At 43.9% G+C, this 20,050-nt stretch overlaps 1 protein-coding gene and 1 long non-coding RNA gene across 2 annotated transcripts; both read left to right on the top strand.

The window, feature by feature from the left end:
• Positions 1-396: 396 nt before the first annotated feature.
• LOC127924889 (uncharacterized) lies at positions 397-5,477 on the top strand. The gene is made up of 2 exons (XR_008119225.1): positions 397-762; positions 3,563-5,477. It is a non-coding gene; the product is annotated as an uncharacterized LOC127924889 (long non-coding RNA).
• Positions 5,478-13,763: 8,286 nt separating this feature from the next.
• On the top strand, positions 13,764-19,690 carry LOC118391734 (heterogeneous nuclear ribonucleoprotein R-like). The gene is made up of 11 exons (XM_052509599.1): positions 13,764-14,352; positions 15,869-16,035; positions 16,134-16,252; positions 16,400-16,522; positions 16,643-16,756; positions 16,940-17,116; positions 17,388-17,523; positions 17,621-17,826; positions 18,007-18,159; positions 18,249-18,358; positions 18,457-19,690. Exons 1-11 carry the CDS (start codon positions 14,336-14,338, stop codon positions 18,986-18,988), a joined length of 1,854 nt encoding a protein of 617 aa, XP_052365559.1. The 5' UTR covers positions 13,764-14,335; the 3' UTR covers positions 18,989-19,690.
• The last annotated feature ends 360 nt before the right edge of the window (positions 19,691-20,050 follow it).

Below are 20,050 nucleotides of genomic sequence, written 5' to 3' on the forward strand. Positions count from 1 at the left end.
GATGTGCCCGTTTTCGAAGCCTGACCAGAAGACCGCTCCGTCTGCCCCTTCTGCATCAATGTTGTTTTCTGTCAGCTGCTGGGATTAAATCCATTGTCCTGGGTGGTGGTCCGAAGAGAGGATCTGCTTGGGGAAAGTCGTATTCCTGGTCGCAATGTTGGTAAATTGACGTTGCTCTTATATCCAATAGTTCTTCCCGGCTGTATGTAATATGATTTAAGATTTAGTGGGGTAACAATTTTATGAATCTAACTTTTGCTTAGTAACATTGGACATTTAACCCCATCTAGCGGTGCAAGACAGGAAAACATATATGTACTACAGTTTCTATGTCGCTCCCGCCCTATAGGGCGCACTGGTGAGTCTATTTGGCCTCATTCTCTGTCTGAGCTCTATTGCAGTTTGCCACGTAATCTCCCGAGTTCAGACCACATGCCGCGTTCACTTGCTAGTCAGAACTAGGAAACTTCAGACTTGCTAACTGGTTGTAGTTGCTGTATACACGTGTCGCGTTTCAGCACTTATAGCCAGTCGGAAATGTCCGACTTTCCTAGTCCCGACTAGTAAGTGAACGCGGCAATAGACATAGGTACAAGGGGCAGTCTGCGGAGTGAGTAGCAGAGCAACAGAAGCCTGGTGAAACTGGACGTGGTTACACGGGCAAAACAGAAGCGCATAACGTTACAAATTCAAGGTGGATGTTATTTTCCTTTCTTTTGTGAAAACAAAACATTGAAACGTGGATATTGTTAATTGAAGTAGGTAAGTAAAAGTAACTTGGAGTAACGCTACTTGGCGAGCAACCTCGTTATATTTTCGACTGGGAGAGGTGGCGCAAGTATGAACCAACGTCAATAACGTTATGGCTGGCTACAGGGTTCCAGCTAGCTAACATTAGGGAATGAGCTAATGAGCCACCGTTAGGCTACTCGAAACCATGTTTTCTGCGTTGAAGTTCTTAACGTAGTTATTTGCTATATCAGGCTAATGATTTGAAATATACGTTGATAATACATAAAATGGTGTAATTCCTGTCGACTACTTGTGGATCTTTCTCGTCGAGAACCAAAGACTAGGCGAACTAGCTAAATACTTACGTCTACATGAACATAAGTGGTAACTAAGTGGCTTCATATTAGCAACATGGTGTGCACATATCTACCGTGTGGACAACCGCTGTAAATGAAGCTTTATATCTTGCTGAACACCAGGTGGTTTGGTATCTTACCTGTTACACATACTTTTGGTCATGTAGTGTATGTGGACACGCATACATACTGCTCAACGAACATCTCACTCCAGAATCATGGGCATTCATATGGAGTTTCCCCCCTCTTGCTACTTTAACAGCCTCCTCTCTTCAGGGAAATGCATTTCACTAGATGTTGGGACATTGCTCCGGTGACTTGCTTCCATTCAGCCACAAGAGCATTAGTGAGGTCCAGCACTGATGTCGGATGATTAGCCCTGACTCGCAGTCTGCGTTCCAATTCATCCCAAAGGTGTTCAATGGAGTTGAGGCCAGGGCTCTGCATGCCAGTCAAGTTCTTCCACACTGATCTCGACAAACCATTTATGTGTGTACTTCGCTTTTAACACTTGGGCATTGTCATGCTGAAACAGGAAAAGGCTTGGTTCAAACACATTTTGCCACTTCAGTCAATCAGTCCATTTTTGAATTTGTGATAAAACTGTTGTCATTTGGCAAGGAATGCAGCTTGTTTATCCTATCAGTTGGGTACATTTTTATAGGTGTTTCTGTAGATCTAACAAAGTTTGTTCGAACTCAGCATGCACGTGTGGAAGGAGTTGTCGTAACGCAAGGACATTTAGGGCAAAGAACTGTTTGATACTTTGCTTGGTTTATTTTTTTACTATGCCTTGCGACTGGAACGCTAGACTCGAAGCAAATATTGTCTTCAAGAGAACTTAGACCAAATAGTTACAGTATTTGAAAAATATATCACAAAATACCATGGTTGTGTTCAATAGGGGCACACTGAAAATGAAGGTTATTTTTGTCCAACAAACCTCCCTGTTTCATTATTTAGTTAGCCTACCACTGTTTTATTCACTTTGAAAATGTTTTCTTTCTGAACATTACCTAGGTTATCTAAGTCACTGCTGTGATGTGAATGACTACAGTAGGAGAGCCTCTCCACACAGTCCATCTGAAAGCAGTAGTCCACTACTGTACATCTGAATGTGTGGCAATACTGCTGACTGGTCCAGACTCTCCCCGTCTGCAGCAACCTCCAAGAATGTTTCAAGCACTATGACACTGCTGAATATTGAGAATGGGCCTTGGCCTTCACCAGTCTCCCAGAATCCACAGTATATTATCTAAAGGAGAATATGACATGAATGCCTTGCATATACAATGAGGGAATTTACAATGCATCACTTTATGAAGCTGGGAATGTAGCATCGAAGAGATTTCTGAAGTGACCATTTTCTTTTTTTGTACGTTAAGTAACAACAAGGTGCAGCATTTCTGCTGCCCTGTGTCAGGTTGCCATAGCGACGGGTGTCATTTCTCTTCTGAAATCTTGCGGTGAAAGCGTTGCCATTACACCTCGATCACATTATTGCATTTTGGTACACCAGAATTACATGAATTTCCAATGAAATGCTGTGTTTGCCTTGCAGCATTGCATTGCCCCGGCAGTTGCAGTGCCTTTGGTGTGGCACATGTTGGATTTATCAAACGAATGCATCAAACTCTATGCGTAGATGACTTGACAGAAATGGTAGCAGAAGGTAAATGTTGACCTTTTTGTTGCACACATCCAGATGATGCTGCGTACATATCCAGATGATGCTGCGTACACACATCCAGATGATGCTGCGTACACATCCAGATGATGCTGCGTACACATCCAGATGATGCTGCGTACACACATCCAGATGATGCTGCGCACACATCCAGATGATGCTGTGTACACACATCCAGATGATGCTGCGTACACACATCCAGATGATGCTGCGTACACACATCCAGATGATGCTGCGTACACATCCAGATGATGCTGCGTACACATCCAGATGATGCTGCGTACACATCCAGATGATGCTGCGTACACACATCCAGATGATGCTGCGCACACATCCAGATGATGCTGCGTACACACATCCAGATGATGCTGCGTACACACATCCAGATGATGCTGCGTATACATCCAGATGATGCTGCGTACACACATCCAGATGATGCTGTGTACTATTTTGTGCAATGACTCTGTGGGCGTGAACAAAGTTAGATGTGCGGGCCACAGGAGGATGAACTGAATAACGGTCAATTAGTAGCATTTTTAGGAGGGGTCATTTTTTTTAACCACTTTTGTGGATTTGGCTAAAAGTATAATATAGGTATGTAGTTCTCTTGTCTCACTGAAGTCAGTCAGACTTCACCCAAGATGGCAATACATTAATCAAAATACATAGACGTAGCCAGATTAGTTAAGTATAGTAACCACCCCACTATTCTTAGTTCATAGTGTGATTGACACTGTCTGATAGAAAACACCATGTTCATTAATGCATGTTCTCCTCCTACTCATAGGTGCGTGGTGTTGGCAAGCAAGTGGACCTCCACCCGACTGCACCTCCAGAACTGTAGAGGCAGTCACTGCACCTGCAGGATTTGTCTGATAGATTTGGCTGAGCCTAGCTGAGTGCTGCAGTGTGTCCACCCAGGGAGGGAACCACCATGAGGCAGCTGAAGGGGAAGCCCAAGAAGGAGACGTCCAGGGACAAGAAGGAACGTAAGGCAGCCATGCAGGAGGCCCGGTCGCAGGTGGCCACAGTGGTTCTACCCACGTTGGCTGTGGTGGTGCTGCTCATCGTAGTCTTTGTCTACGTGGCCTCCATGCCCAGAGCCATAGAGTAGTGACCAGTTCCACACCCCTCACCTTGGCCCTAACCCCTCAATTTTAGTGTGTCTGTAGGCTTTTAATAGGTATAAGCAGTGTCAGGGCTCTCCAATGCTGTTCCTGGAGAGCTACCATCCTGTAGGTCTTCACTCCGACCCTGTTCCTGGAGAGCTACCGTCCTGTAGGTCTTCACTCCGACCCTGTTCCTGGAGAGCTACCGTCCTGTAGGTCTTCACTCCGACCCTGTTCCTGGAGAGCTACCGTCCTGTAGGTCTTCACTCCGACCCTGTTCCTGGAGAACCTAAACCTACAGGATGGTAGCTCTCCAGGAACAGCGTTGGAGAGCCCTGAGCAGTGTAGTTGTAATTCCACCATAGGAGCAATATCTAATAGTTCTGGGCCAAGGGGAAGGGTAGGGACCGGCTCTAATAAGACTGGGCCCCAATGGGGATGCATGCCCCTGCCCTGCCACCATGGACTGGCTCCCAATTTACCCAGAGACTTGCTGCACCCAAAGGATGACCCCAAACCACCCCTCCCCCTGACTGCCAGCTTAACATTCATATAGACATTTTCTGGTCACTCATCCCATCCTCACCCCATTCCACCTTTTTGCTCTCATCCCTCTTTCTCTCATATCGATCTGTCTGTGTGGTCCTCAGGGACCTGCCATTTGTCTTAATTGATGCGTCCTCCCAAGTGCAGTTTTGCCTCGAGAGAATTGAGCTGTAAAACAATCAGATTTAATGAGGTATTATGGTAGTGGCTTCATAGTTGCCTTTTGATGGCTGAAGATGTGGCAACTAAGGCAGCCATGTTGGCTAAAGGGCGGAACTTATGTCCATTACATCAGTGTTTGACAACCCTGGTCTTCGAGTACCTCGAACAGTACACCTTTTTATTGAAACCCTGGACAAACACACCTGACTCAACTGATTATCAAGCCTCAATCAGCTGAATGAGGTGGGTTGCTGTTGGGGGTACTGGAGGACCAGGGTTACATGTCTATCAATTGCTCTGTAACAACGGTAGGATTTATTTTTGTTCTGGTGCTGTGTTAGTTTAAATTCCCTGTTTACAAAAGGACTGTTAGGGCATAGCTTGCCAAGTTTGACCTGGGGATGTTTTAATCAGGTGACAGGTTGAGGAAGTGTGACTTAATTAATCTACTGGCATTGTTGAGCAATGTGTTTTAACATTAAAGTCACATGACAAATGCCAGCAGTCCAAGCTATGTCTGTAGAATGTATACATCCACAAATGTGTGATTTAAAAAAAATGTTTTTATTTTTTTATTTTCTGAAGAAAAAGAAACGTATTTTAACATGCCAGCAATTGGTCCTGTCTGTTCGAATAGTTGAATGCAACTCAGGATTTTGTCCTGATTGAATGTGGTGTTTGTACTGGACAGATTGTGAATATGTCACAGGGGAACATAACACTTTATTCCATGTACAATCCCAGCGCTACACACTTTGTACTTTTTTTAAGCTACTGACAACTTTGACTTTTGAGTTGCTCAGTATGACATCTGTGCAGATGAGGAAAATATGTGCCTTATGTTTGACAATGAGCCTTTTCAGTTAATAAAGAACTGAAAGACTTGTTTGTTGTTCTAGTCCCCTCAAACTCTATTCTAGACCTCGATGCCAGTTCCACTGCTTTTTTTTTCTCCCTCCCACTGTTCCCCTCTACTCTGGGACTGCGTTAGGCCCGAGACACCAGGTGGGTGCAACTCATTTGGGTAAAACAGAAAACCAGCTGGCTCTGGACCTTGTAGGGTAAGAGTTGAATACCCTTGCTCTATTTGCTGGCATTGTGTACCTAGCGCAGTAGTCACCTGGCATCCTCTAGGAACACTGAAGAGCACATAGTCCCTACTGTCCCCTAAGTGTACTGTATGTCCCTGTTGCCCAAGGTCTTTACATTGAGAGACTGGTGCTATGGATGTGTCCTTCAGTGAGGTACAAGAGATTGTACATTTGAGTCTGAAGCTATCCTTAATATGTTGGGATTGAACTTGATAGTATCTGTGATTTAACATGGAATAGACCGAGCCTATTTTATACATAACAGAGGAGTTATATCTGAGTTTGTTATCCAGCAGTAATTGACTGCATAGGGCTCATGTAAAACAGCCTCAGGAAAATCCTTTGAAAATACGACCCATTCCGTATCATTAGACATGCTAAATTGGCCTTCTGTCACAATCTATCAATTGGATTTGACTCTGCCCTGTAATCTGAGGGTAGGCAAGGATGATAAGGGAAAGAACATGATCTAAGAATCTGCTCCTTAAAAAGCTTAGAAGCTGCATAAGACAGCACATTAAAGCTGAGACTGGTGAATCCTCTGTGTAGATTGGTGTTTTTTTTAATGAGCAGCTATCTCCATAAATGTAAGAGCATCGAAGGTTATTAAACCTGAGACACTGGTTAATCTCACTGACAAAGCCGGTGCATAAGAAATGGATGAATCCAATGGTACAACCCAGAAGTATGTAGCTCAAACACACAATGTTTAAAAGGGGTTAGAAGTACAAATCACGCCGGCGTTGCAGTGGGAAATATAGAAGGTTAAGCCGAGACACTCCAGCACCTCGCACCATACCCCTTCTTCCTTTTATCTATCCACGATGCGGCAAAAATACACAGCAGACCATTACCTTGGAGAAGAGCTGTAGTCTAACAAGATGTCTGTTTGAATTAATCCAGCCTCTTCCCTATGCTGAAGTCTCGTTTCTCTTCCTGGTGTCTCATTAAAAGTTGGAGACTGATGGTGCGATGCAAGTCAAGCATGGCTGACTTCATATATCGACTTATATCTCTGAGACATCTCCCTATGTCTCTATCCCAATACCTGCTGGGGTTAGAAGTGTAGTGGCTTGGGATTAAAAACTTGACCTCAGAGACACAAACATTGAGAATGGAGGTCATTCAGAACACTGAAATGTTCAAACCATTACATGGAAATGCGCATTATTTTCCTTATCTTCTAGGTCAACTGATCCCCTTGAACAGGATATGGTCTAAACACCATCTCTGTCATGGACTCAAGAACAGCAGTTTATTAGTAAACATTCATAATCACCCTCCTTTCTCCCCATCTCTAGGCCAATTCTAGACCTAGCACAGGGACACTGAGTAGTCATTGACTGAAAATGCTGGATAGAGGGGTTCAGTGAAGGTGGAGTGAAATGTGGGTCAGTGTGTCAGAGGAGTCTAGAAAGTAGTTCAGATACACCCCAACTCTGTCAGCGTAGGAAGAGGGAACAGGTATGACCATGCTCTCATTATTGTGCCAGTTTGATGAGTCTCAGGTGCCAGAATTTGTTATTGTAAGCAAGCAAACAGTTACGGGCTTTACCAACCCTGCTCATGTTTTTATATGTCACTCTTTCCCACTACGCTCAGCTTCCCAGGAACAGCGCCCAGTCAGACCATCTCTACGCAGCACCTGTGGACACTCATCAAATCTCTTTGTGATATAGATTCTGATGTTGCACAGAATTTCTATCTTCAAAGATGGAAGGCAGGCTGGAGGATGTGAAATCATGTGGCTTTTGACTAGATGGGCTACATCTTTTGTCAGATTTGAATTTTGGAGCAGGTTAGGAGAACTAACATAGCAGGTTAGGAGAAGTAGTCTTCTACTTCTATGGTATTATGGGGCTACATAAACATACTGTAATGACCTGGCTAGAGCATAAATGATCAAATGTCCAGACAGGATTGTGTATATGAATTCCCGGTTTATTAACCAAACTCAACACAGGCTACTGTTTGGCCATAACCCACGCCAAATAAACCAAGGAAAACAGTATCAAACAACGGTGATCCATCTCTTGTTAAGACCAGACGTAAAAAGGGAGAACAAAGGGTAAATGTGGTCTTAAACGCGTGTTGCTTAATTCTATCAAATATGTCTCACGTTGCAAATAGACACTCACCAGACAGTGAGAACGAGGGGCCTACAGTCGCGAAAAACAAAAAGGAAACCAAATAAGTAAAGTTGTGATGGAAACTAAGAAATCCCTAGATTTGTTTAGTCGGAGTGAGGGTTTTGAGGAAGTCACGAGGAGTGTCATAGATGCGTTGGGTGAGGGGGTCGGTGAGAGTCACAAGCTGGTCTTATTCAGAGTTTTTGTGTCCGCGGAACAGAAGAAGTGTGCATTATGCCTCCAAAAATATTTTTGAATGGAATGATTTGTGCACGGATTTCTTGAAGCATGGCGCCTATCAAGGGGGCTTATCTATGGGGTTTCATATGAAATGGATGCAGGTGATTTACCTGAGGAATGATGGATGCAGATGATTTACCTGTTTTGGAATATGACTGGAGTGGGGTGCTTTTTTGTGTGTCTATTTTAGAATTTGTATGATGTTTTTCCCCCTTTCCTAGAATGTTTTTTTTTCTCTATAGTTTACCACTGTGCAGCAGTGGCGGCATGCACCTCTAATGCTTGTTTGCAATCTGCTATTATACAGAAGAAAACAATGATTCTCATTGACCTCCATACAAAAACGTATTTTCGTGAGCTAGGTGCATTTTTTGACTGAGGTCGGAGCTGAGGCTATGGGCATTGTCCATGAGGACAGCATTATGAGTATGGTCGACACACGGAAGAAGATGGCGACCGCAAAGCGTAAAAAAAAGCACTAAATAAGGCATGGGCCTATTGTGCAGATGGTGAGGGCGACGAGAGTGAGGGGGAATTACCGAAGTGGCAAGTGTGCTGAAAATCCCAGAGTCTTGTCCCGATGGTTATGATAAAGATTATTTTGGCCCAGTGGGAGTAAGATTCTTGGAGAAAGTGCATCCTTGCCTTTTGGCTGATTCATATGTGGTATCACGTTGGGTGGGAAAGAAGTTGGGTACTGTTAAATCGGTAACCCAAAGTAGACTTGTGATGTTTTTTTTATTTATTTCTTCTGCCACGAGGGAGCTGGTGCTCCATGCCACACAACTCAGGTCAATATCTGTTTCTTGCATTGCTCTTAGGACCAGGGCACCATTGAAATCAGTGGTTTCTCAGGGAGTGTTAAATGTGGATCAGTTGAAGTTCAAGATTCCCAGTGTTTGACGCCCGTCGTTTGTTGCAACGCCGACCCGGTGTCGAGTGGGTGAAACAAAGGAGATACTGTCTGTCCTTTTGAGTTTGTAATCAGTCTTTACCTGACAAAGTCATGTTAGGATATACAGTATCAGTTATCCTGTTAAGAGTTTTTGTGCTGAACCCACTGCTGTGTTTCAGGTGGAACATTTATGATCATGTTGCAGCAGTGTGTAGGAGGGAGATTCCAAGATGTGAGAAGTGTGCAGGACGGCATGGGACAGAGGAATGTGTCGTTTTGGTGGAACAAGTTGTGTGTGTCAACTGTAGGGGTGCCCATGTTGCTGGGAATCGGAGTTGTCCGGTGTGAGGGAGGCAGGTCGACGTGACAAGGGTCAGAGTTGTGTTAGAGGTGTCGCTACAGATCCGGGATCGATCTTGGGCTGTGTCGCAGCCGGCCGCAACCAGGAGACCCATGAGGCGGCGCCCAGCGTTGTAGTGACTCGTGTGGCAGGCCAGGCACATCTTCCGACACATTGATGCGGCTGACTCCCGGGTTAAGCGAGCAGTGTCTTAAGAAGCAGTGCGGCTTGGCAGGGTCGTGTTTCGGCGGACACATGGCTCTCAACCTTTGCCACTCCAGAGTCCGTACTGGAGTTGCAGTGATGGGACAAGACTGCAACTACCAATTGGATATCACAAAATTAGGGGGAAAATAAATCAAATTAAAAATCACACAAGAATAAGTATTTTGTGGGTCGTCACATCCAGTTTCTGAAAACTGTCTTTAGAACATTAGAGTCTTTGATGGACAAGGTGACTGCTCAAGCCGAGGAGTTGGAAATGGCGGTAAGAAGCCGCCATCGATAAAAAACAGTACTGTGCAGCCGTCTTCAACGACCTAGCCAAGGCTTTCGACTCTGTCAATTCTTATCGGCAGACTCAATAGCCTTGGCTTTACATTTACATTTACATTTAAGTCATTTAGCAGACGCTCTTATCCAGAGCGACTTACAAATTGCTTCTCAAATGACTGCCTTGCCTGGTTCACCAACTATTTCTCAGATAGAGTTTAGTGTGTCAGATTGGAGGGCCGACTCTTTTCTCTGTAAATATCAATGATGTCGCTCTTGCTGCTGGTGATTCCCTGAACCACCTCAACACAGATGACACTATTCTGTATACATCTGGCCCTTCTTTGGACACTGTGCTAAACGAGCTTCAATTCCATACAACACTCCTTCCGTGGCCTCTAACTGCTTTTAAATGCTAGTTAAACTAAGTGCATGCTCTTCAACCGATTGCTGCCCGTACCCTCCCGCCCGACTAGCATCACTACTCTGGACGGTTCTGACCTAGAATATGTGGACAACTACAAATAGCTAGGTGTCTGGTTAGCCTGTAAACTCTCCTTCCAGACTCACATTAAGCATCTCCAATCCAAAAATACATCTAGAATCGGCTTCCTATTTCGCAACAAAGACTCCTTCACTCATGCTGCCAAACATACCCTCGTAAAACTGACTATCACAGTGCCACCTGTTTTGTCACCAAAGCCCCATATACTACCCACCACTGCGACCTGTATGCTCTCGTTGGCTGGCCCTCACTACATATCTGTTGCCAAACGGATGGCAGGTAGCCTAGTGGTAACTTGTAACTGAAAGGTTGCAAGATCGAATCCCGAGCTGACAAGGTAAAAATCTGTCGTTCTGCCCCTGAACAAGGCAGTTAACCCAATGTTTCTAGGTCGTCATTGAAAATAAGAATTTTTCTTAACTGACTTGCCTAGTTAAGTAAAGGTAAAATAAAATAAAAATAAAAACCAACTGGCTCCAGGTCATCTCGAAGTCTTTGCTAGGTAAAGCCCTGCCTTATCTCAGCTCACTGGTCACCATAGCAACACTCCGCAGCCGCGTGCGCTCCAGCAGGTATATTTCATTGGTCATCCCCAAAGCCAACACTTACTTTGGCCACCTTTCCTTCCAATTCTCTGCTGCTGATGACGGGAACGAATTGCAAAAATCACTGAAGCTCGAGTCTTATATCTCCCTCTCTAACTTTAATCATCAGCTGTCAGAGCAGCTTACCGATCATTGGACCTGTACACAACCAATCTGTAAATAGCACACCCGACTACCTCATCCCCTTATTATTACTTACCCTCTTGCTCTTTTGCACCCCAGTATCTCTACTTGCACATCATCATCTGCACATCTATCACTCCAGTATTAATGCTAAATTCTAATTATTTCGCCTCTATGGCCTATTTCTTGCCTACCTCCCTACTCTTCTACATGTGCACACAGTGTACATAGATTTTTCTATTTTTCTTTTCTATTGTGTTATTGACTGTACGTTTGTTTATGTGTAACTCTGTTGTTTTGTCGCACTGCTTTGCTTTATCTTGGCCAGGTCGCAGTTGTAAATGGGAACTTGTTCTCAACTGGCCAACCTGGTGAAATAAAAAAATAAAAAGTGTGGATGAAATGGAGAAGAAGTTGGTGTAGCAACAGCTGTGCTGAAACAATATGTCAAATCGAATGTCATTTGTCACATGCGCCCAATAGAACCTTACCATGAAATGCTTATTTACAAGCCCTTAAACAACAACGCAGTTCAAGGACTAGAGTTAAGAAAATATTTACAAAATAAACTACATACATTTTTTAAAATAACAAGTAACACAATAAAATAACTATAACGAGGCCATATACGCGGGGTACCTGTACTGAGTCAATGTGCGGGGGTTAGTTGTGGTAATTTGTACATGTAGGTAGGGGTAAAGTGACTGCATAGATAATAAACAGCGAGTAGCAGCAGTCTAAAAATAAAGGGTGGGGTGGGGGGTGTCAATGGTCTGGGTGACCATTTGATTAATTGTTCAGCAGTCTTATGGCTCGGAGGTAGAAGCTGTTAAGGAGCCTTTTGGACCTAGACTTGGTGTTCTGGTACTGTTTACCGTGCTGTAGCAGAGAGAAGGGTCTATGACTTGGGTGACTGGTTTAGATTTTTTGGGGGGCCTTCCTCTGACACTGCCTAGTATATACAGTAGGTCCTGGATTGCAGGAAGCTTGGCCCCAGTGATGTATTGGGCCATACACACTACCCTCTGTAGCGTCATACCGGGCGGTGATGCAACCGGTTAGGATGCTCTCGATGGTACAGCTGTAGAACTTTTTGAGGATCTGGGGGCCCATGCCAAGTATTTTCAGTCTCCTGAGGGGGAAAAGGTGTTGTCGTGCTCTCTTCACGACTGTCTTGGTATGTTTGGACCATTATAGTTTGTTGGTGATGTGGACACCAAGGAACTTGAAACTCTCAAACCGCTCCACTACAGCCCTGAGCCTGTTTAGACCTTTTCCTGTTGTCCACGATCAGCTCCTTTGTCTTGCTCACATAGAGGGAGAGCTTGTTGTCCTAGCACCACACTGCCAGTTCTCTGACCTCCTCCCTATAAGCTCTCTCATCGTTGTCGGTGATCAGGCCTACCACTGTTGTGTCGTCAGCAAACTTAAGGATGGTGTTGGAGGCGTGCTTGGTCACAGTCATGGGTGAACACGGAGTACAGGAATGGACTAGTTCAAAGAAGTGAAAGCCTATCAGTGCTTCTGAAGTTTGAGAAGATTATGCCGGGGTAAGTACAGATAAGATTCCTTAGTTTCAATGTCAGAGAATGTGTCCCATCCCCATTGTGGTGTTTTAAATGCCAAAGAACGAGAAAAGGGCAACCAGTGAAGAACAAACACCATTGTAAATACAACCCATATTCATGCTTATTTATTTTATATTGTGTCCTTTAACCATTTGTCCATTGTTAAAACACTGTATATGTATATATATATATAATATGACATTTGTAATGTCTTTACTGTTTTGAAACTTCTGTATGTGTAATGCTTACTGTTAATTTTTGTTGTTTTTCACTTTATATATTCACTTTGTATGTTGTCTACCTCACTTGCTTTGGCAATGTTAACACATGTTTCCCATGCCAATAAAGCCCTTGAATTGAATTGAATTGAATGGGACATGTAGCTGTTCATTGTAAAGGAAGGAAGAGATGTGGAGGGGAACATTCTTACAGTGAATATGGGAGTAATGTGAAGGTTAAGTATTGTAATTGTGCGGGGGACATGGTGCAGCATTTGGTGGATGCCAGGTGCAGAGAGAGGCTCAGAGATATATAATTAGTCATGATCCATCATATGCAGAGTCTGTAAGACAGATTGGTGAAACTACAGTGTGGAATGATGGAGCTTCCATGGCTGCTCCTGTAGGAAGTGGACCTAATGTTGGGGCTTGTGTTTCTGCTGGTCCTGGCATGTTTTGGAGGTCTGTTCAGAAATCGTGTTCTCATGAATGTGCGGTGTCAAAGTTCACTTTGATAATGAGTAAAGTTGACAGAATAGCTTTTATTGGTAAGGTTATCAATACTACCCGGGTTGTGGAAAGCAGAAATGCCAGGTTGAAGGTTATTGTGGAGACTGCAGCAGAGATATTGGGGTAACAGATGTTACTGTTGAAATGGTTTTTGGCATGCTGAACAATCCTAATAGTGGAGTGTTTCAGCATGATAATGTTTGATGGCGTTGGGGAGGGGGAGGGTGTAGTATACCTTAGTAGGGATTTATTTGTTTTTCTTTTCTTTTCATGGTAGCAGAGATCATGACTGATCGTGCATTCCAGCACAGTAGGTGGCGACATTTACTTAAACGATTGTTTGCGGACCGCCATTATATCATAGAAGAAGTCTTTCGAGGACAGATTTTGGGGGACCGGGAAGATGGTGGAAATTGAGGTTTTGTTTGAAACTGCTAGTGAGTCAAGTGAAGCTAATACTACAGAAAGTGAGAATGAGTGGGTTACAGTGACGAAGAAAAAGGGAAACGAGCAGTAAAATCTATGTTGGAAAATAGAGAACTGCTCGACCTGTTTTTAGTTGGAGTCAGGGTTTTGAATCAATGCTACTTGAGATCCGTTTAAAGTCTCCAGGAAAATCTGTAATGTATTGGAAGAAAGTGTGTAGTCGGTGAGAGTCACAAGAAGTGGTCTCATTTCGATTGTTTTGCGTGTCTGCGGAGTGGAACGCTTCCTGCATGGATTTTTGTAGCAGGGCGCGTATCAATTGGGTTATTTCTGGGGTGGTGTAAGAAATAAAGGCAGGGGATATAACTGAAGACATCGATGGAGTGTTTGGTGCACGTCGATTGACCTGTATGGTGGATGGAATAAAGAAGTTAACTTCATCCATGCTACTGTTCTTTGATGAACATATGAAGTTAGGATTCATGAGATACCCTATAAGAGCTTTTGTGCACAAGCCCCTTCAGTGTCATTAATGTAAAATATTTGGTCTTATGTCAAGTGTGTGCAGAAGGGACGAATATCATATGCCAGATGAAGGGAAATGCTGCAACTGTGGAGGTGAACATGTGCCTGAATTTTTGGTGTGCCTTGTTAGGGTGAAGGAGACGGAGGTTGCAAGGGTGTCCTATCTGGAGGCGGTGAGAAAATTGGAAGGAACGAGTGGCGGGGAAGAAGTAATGGTAGTAAGAGCCACAACGACCTGTGAATGTTTCTCATCAACTGAGGGATAGTGAAATGCTACATGTTAAAACGGTGGACTTTGTATTATGTATTGCAATGGTCAAACTGTACAGCACAATTCGAGAATAATTCGAAGAAAATTGGAGTCATTGTGAATGCCGCTGAACGTTTTCTGGGTCTTCATGATTTCACAGCCAAGGCGGTGCAAGAAATCCTGTTGGTGAATGTAGCCTGTGTAGGGATGTATTTTGAAGTGGACTGTGATTGATGTATGATGTTTTTTAGTTTATGTGTTTTATTTTGTATGATGAGTTGCTTAATCCATCTTTTAAGTTGCTTATTCAATACCCCGTCCAGCTGGTGGCGGTAATGCACCATTAACATTGGATGCCAACCGCCGTTAAACCCCATCGAAGAAGAAGTAATCCCTCTCGCTTCGACTCTTCTCAAACATCTTATTCATATTTACCATATTGGATCACTCTTTTGGGTAATTGCTGAAAAAATATATTTTTCGATAGTGTTATTTTCCTGGAGAAGATAGGTAAGTGTATGTTAACTATTAATTGTTCACCTCTTTTGGTGGATGGTTTATTCGAGTTCTGAAAGGTGTCCGGCAAGCTAACAGGCCTTGGATTTAACTAGCTAACGTTAGCCCTGCTAGCTAGCTATTTGCGTAGCCAAGCTTATGAATCTTGATACTAGGTTGTGTTTTTTTAATGTTGGTATTTCTAACGCTAAAACGATTATTTGGTTGGATGTGAAAGTTCCAAGTTGTGACAATCCAGTCTTTTAGCTAGCTAACGTTGGCTGTTGGAAGGGGGCGGGACGGTGCTTAGTCAAGAAAAACACCGCAAAGCCATCTAGCGCGACATTTTATATACAGTACTTTGGCTTGACAAGCTACTGTAGCTAGCTTGTCCCCGATATAAACGTACCTTAAACTTGTCTCCAGGTATTTGGTATTGCAGACCACGGTTGTAAGCATTGAAATTAATGTTTAAGCATTTTTGATGCATTTACAACATCTTTAGCTACCATCTGAAAGATACAAACTGTTAAGATTGCCAGAAGATACCAACCGTTCCGTTACGCTTGTTTACGCTGAGCTACAGCGTTAACAAGCATAACGGTATATTCCTGCAAACTGTTGAGTACATTCGGGGGGTTAGCTAGATGGGAGTTACTATTGCAGCAGGACATCATTTGCAAATATGCATATTAGAAATGGGGACGTTTGTGTTCCCTACAAGTTACTAGTGTCATGATCTGTAAAAAGAAGTTGAAACAATATGTTTGTGTTTTAGATTATAATGTCAAATATTATGTTCTAATGAGCAACATTTGAACAGAAATTCTGTTTTTATCTCCTCTCTATTCCCCTTTCTCCCAGGAGAATGGCTGCTGCCGAGGTGAACGATAGTTCTGCCCTAACGAAGGAGGAAAATGAGCTTATGGAAGTCGTGGCCGAAGGCGAGCACACAGAGAACTACCAGACACTCATCGATGCTGGACTGCGGCAGAATGTGGCTGAGAGTCTCGACAACATATTCTCAACCGGTGGGGCAGTCTAATCTATTTTCTACAGATACACGATGTTGCTCGAGGTTCCATGAAAGGCCAGTTTGTAATAGTAGTAATCTGTCTTGTACCCACAGGGTTGCTGGCGTACGCTGACCTAGAAGAGGGGGTCATCGATGCTCTGCGGGCATTTAATGAAGAGGGAGCGCTGTCTGTACTCTCACAGTTCAAAGAAAGTGACCTATCTCATGTGCAGGTGAGTTACAGGGGGAGCTGAATGAATGGAAGTCAGTTTTAATGATGATACATTTGAGTCTAAGAAGTTGACATTGAGGGGTCTATCATTTTTCCTCTGCTCATAACACCAATACATAAAGCAATTCTGCTGTGGTTTAATTTCCAGAACAAAAGTGCTTTTCTTTGTGCAGCTATGAAGACATACAGACAGAGGGAAAAACAAGGAAGTAAAGTACAAGGAAGTAAAGTACAAGAATCCACTAAGGGTCCTGCTGAGTCCAAGATCAAGGTAAAATGCAGCAGTTTGAAAGTTCATTCAGTTGCGTCATTAGAACTTCCTGTGTGTGTCTGTACACCTGCTCAGGTTGTGTAGTTATGTAGTGGTTATGCTAATGTCTGTGTTCCCCAGGCTCTGCTGGAGCGGACAGGATACACCCTGGACGTCACCACCGAACAGAGGAAATACGGAGGGCCCCCACCAGAGGAAGTGTTTAAAGGAGCACAGCCTGGGATTGGAACTGAGGTAAAGCTGCTGGAGTTGTAACATTATTTGAAAGGGTCATGGTCATCGTGGCAAAGCCATTGACTGCTATAGAGAAGATAAATTACTTTGCAAGACTGTGGCTCCAAGAATGTCAACAGAAAAGTTTTCTATTCCACGATCACATTGTGTAACCCTCACTCAGGCTCTGTTTTCTGCCTTTAGGTGTTTGTGGGAAAGATCCCCAGGGACCTGTATGAAGATGAGCTGGTGCCTCTGTTTGAGAAGGCTGGCCCAATCTGGGACCTGAGGTTAATGATGGACCCCCTCTCGGGTCAGAACCGGGGATACGCCTTCATCACCTTCTGCTGCAAGGATGCAGCAACTGAGGCAGTGAAACTTGTAAGTCCCTGCAGCCAGTCTATAGTCTTAGTTTATCTTCTAAGAACCAAGGTGCTGTTTTCCAGGCACCGATTTAAGTGTGGTCCTGCACTAAAAATCGCTTTCAATCGAGAATATTCATTGGGTGTGCTTTTTAGTCTAGGGTCAGAGTTAATCTGTCTGAGAAACCGGCCCATGATGTGATACATATTTAATTGGAGCAGTTGTCGGACCACTTTCAGCTACCCTTTTCAAAGCTACAATGTCATCTTTCCCCTACTCTTGTTTTCAGTGTGACAACTATGAAATCCGGTCTAGGAAATACCTTGGAGTATGCAAATCCGTAGCAAACAACCGTCTGTTTGTCGGATCAATCCCAAAAAACAAGACCAGAGAGAATATATTGGAGGACTTCAGCAAAGTCACAGGTCAGTTAAGTGCAGACCAATTTTGTTTACATTGTTTTATGTTCTGTGGGTCATCATTGGTCACATATCAGTGATGTGACTCTCCTTCTTCCTCCAGAGGGGCTTCAGGAAGTGATCCTCTACCCCCAGACAGATGACAAGGAGAAGAACCGTGGCTTCTGTTTCCTGGAGTACGAGGACCACAAGTCTGCAGCTGAGGCCCGCCTCTGCCTCATGAGTGACACGGTGATGGTGTGGGGGAACCCGGTCACTGTGGAGTGGGCCAACCCGGTCACTGAGCGCAATGCGGGTGCCTTGGCCCAGGTGAGTCATCTCTCTCTCACTTTGTGGATCTCACTCACTCTCACACTTCTTTCTTTCTCTCCCCATCTCTTGTTTTTGTTTTACCCCCTCTGTGTTCCACTTCTGTTGTCTTTTATTCAACTTGTGCTTTTATTTCTTCTTTTCTAAACTGAGTTGAACTTTGATGTCCGTGTGAGTCAGCAGGTGAAGGTCTTGTTTGTCAGGAAGCTGGCCGCCTCCGTCACAGAGGAGCTACTGGAGAAGACCTTCTCTGCGTTTGGCAAAGTGGACCGGTTGAATAAGATAGAAGACTACGCCTTTGTCCACTTTGAAGACAAGGACGCAGCTGTGAAGGTGGGTTAAAACATATTCATTGTCTGTTTTTTTATGGGAGGGGGGTTTACCTTGTTTCGGCTATGTAACAATTTTCCTGTTTGTCTTAGGCAATGGCAGAAATGAATGGGAAGGAGCTGGGGGGAGGGGAGATTGAGATAAGAATGGCAAAGAGGAAGAAGGCTCGAAATGCTCAGCGCCAGGCCACCAGAAACCGAAGGTGAGGCCACAGAGAGACTGGGATTTACTAACATCTATTATCTGATTGAGTAGATCTCCCATCATGGGATTACATTGAAGCTGATATGTTTTCTACAGGAATGATGCCGATTACAACCACCCACCGCCACGCATACCTCCACCAGATAGGGTCCGTAGCCGAGGGGGCGGGGACTATGCCGCCTATCCCCCAGACTACAACAGCTACGATGACTACTACGGCTTTGACTATCACGACCCCCGCAGAGGTTACGAGGACCCCCACTACGGTTACGAGGACCCCCACTACGGTTACGAGGACCCCCACTACGGTTACGAGGACCCCCACTACGGTTATGATGGCCCCCACTACAGTTACGAGGACTTGTACAGCATGAGGGGCCATGGCAGACTGCCCAGCAGGGAAAGCCTACCCCCACACAGGGACCGCAGACCACCACCCACACAGGGCTATGTGCAGAGGGGTCCACCCATTGGAGGGCCCAGAGATGGCAGAGTAAGGGCCCGTGGGGGACCCTTCCAGCCACAGAGGGGCCGCGGTAACCGAAAAGCCAGGGGGAACCATGGGGGCGGGAAGAGGAAGGCAGACGTCTTCAACCAGCCTGACTCAAAGCGCCGGCAGACCAACTAGCAGAACTGGGGCTCTCAGCCCATCGCCCAGCAGCAAGGTGGCGACTATTTCGGTAACTATGTTTAAGGTAATGAAGAAGACACATGGAAAAGGCATTTGACAAAAATACAACAGAAATACCCCCGAAAAAAAAACATTTGGCTGCAGTTCTTTTGACTTTTTATTCTCTATCCCTCATGAAGAAAATAAACATCTCTGAGAGAGAAAAGTGGTCAGACCCCCAGAATCTGCTTGATTGGCTAGAATTGTATTTTGGCCTATAGATGTGAATGTAACTGTTTTGCTGAATCCTTTCTTACTGTTACATGGGACTTATGTTTTAACACACAAATCACTTTTACCTAAAAGTGTTGTCTAGCATTTCTAGAGGTAAATTAATTTTTTTGCTGGTACAATAACTTCCTATGTTTTCTTTGGGAAGCCATTTAAGTTTCTCTGTTTGTATTCATAACTTTTTATGTTTATTCCGTTTCAATAAGATTGTTTTATTAAATTGCCAGATTCCATCAAATTCAATGTTGTCATTCAGTATTTAGTCTATTTCTATTTTTATCTTATTTCACATTTGGAACAAGATTTTCTCAGCTTTTTGCTCATGGAATAAATCAAGAGACCAAATTTCAATTATCAGATACCAGAAGAATATATGACAGCGCACAAACAATGTATGTATGACTGAATAAAAACATTTTGGCTCTTTTATTTTTTTGATTGTATTTTTTATTCAGGAAATGCCACTCTTATGATCTGGTAACACCATAGCAGCTTGTTTGTACAACAATGCCGATTTTTCTACCTTAATCTTTTACTTTGGATTAAACTGGAAGACCAGAACAACCAATAATTCAAATACATTCCACTTCCCTGAAGTTCCTGGATCAGCTGCAGCTCACATCCACTCAAACACCATGAGGCGCAATTACTCAGTGATTTACTATTACAGACCAAGAATCTCCAAAGGGTTAAAAAGTTATTAGCAAATGATCATAAGTAATGTCAGTGATGCTAATCGTTTGTCTTTCGTCACTGTAGCAATGACCCCTCAAGGCCTTCAGTATTTCC

The sequence above is a fragment of the Oncorhynchus keta genome, chromosome 1 (genome assembly GCF_023373465.1).
Source record: "Oncorhynchus keta strain PuntledgeMale-10-30-2019 chromosome 1, Oket_V2, whole genome shotgun sequence".
NCBI lineage: Eukaryota > Metazoa > Chordata > Actinopteri > Salmoniformes > Salmonidae > Oncorhynchus > Oncorhynchus keta.

Excerpts from the sequence above, each read along its gene's own strand:
- LOC118391734 (XM_052509599.1), top strand. Across the intron at positions 16,757-16,939 it reads AGCCTGGGATTGGAACTGAG|GTGTTTGTGGGAAAGATCCC; the intron begins GTAAAGCTGCTG and ends TTCTGCCTTTAG. Across the intron at positions 18,359-18,456 it reads CAGGCCACCAGAAACCGAAG|GAATGATGCCGATTACAACC; the intron begins GTGAGGCCACAG and ends TGTTTTCTACAG.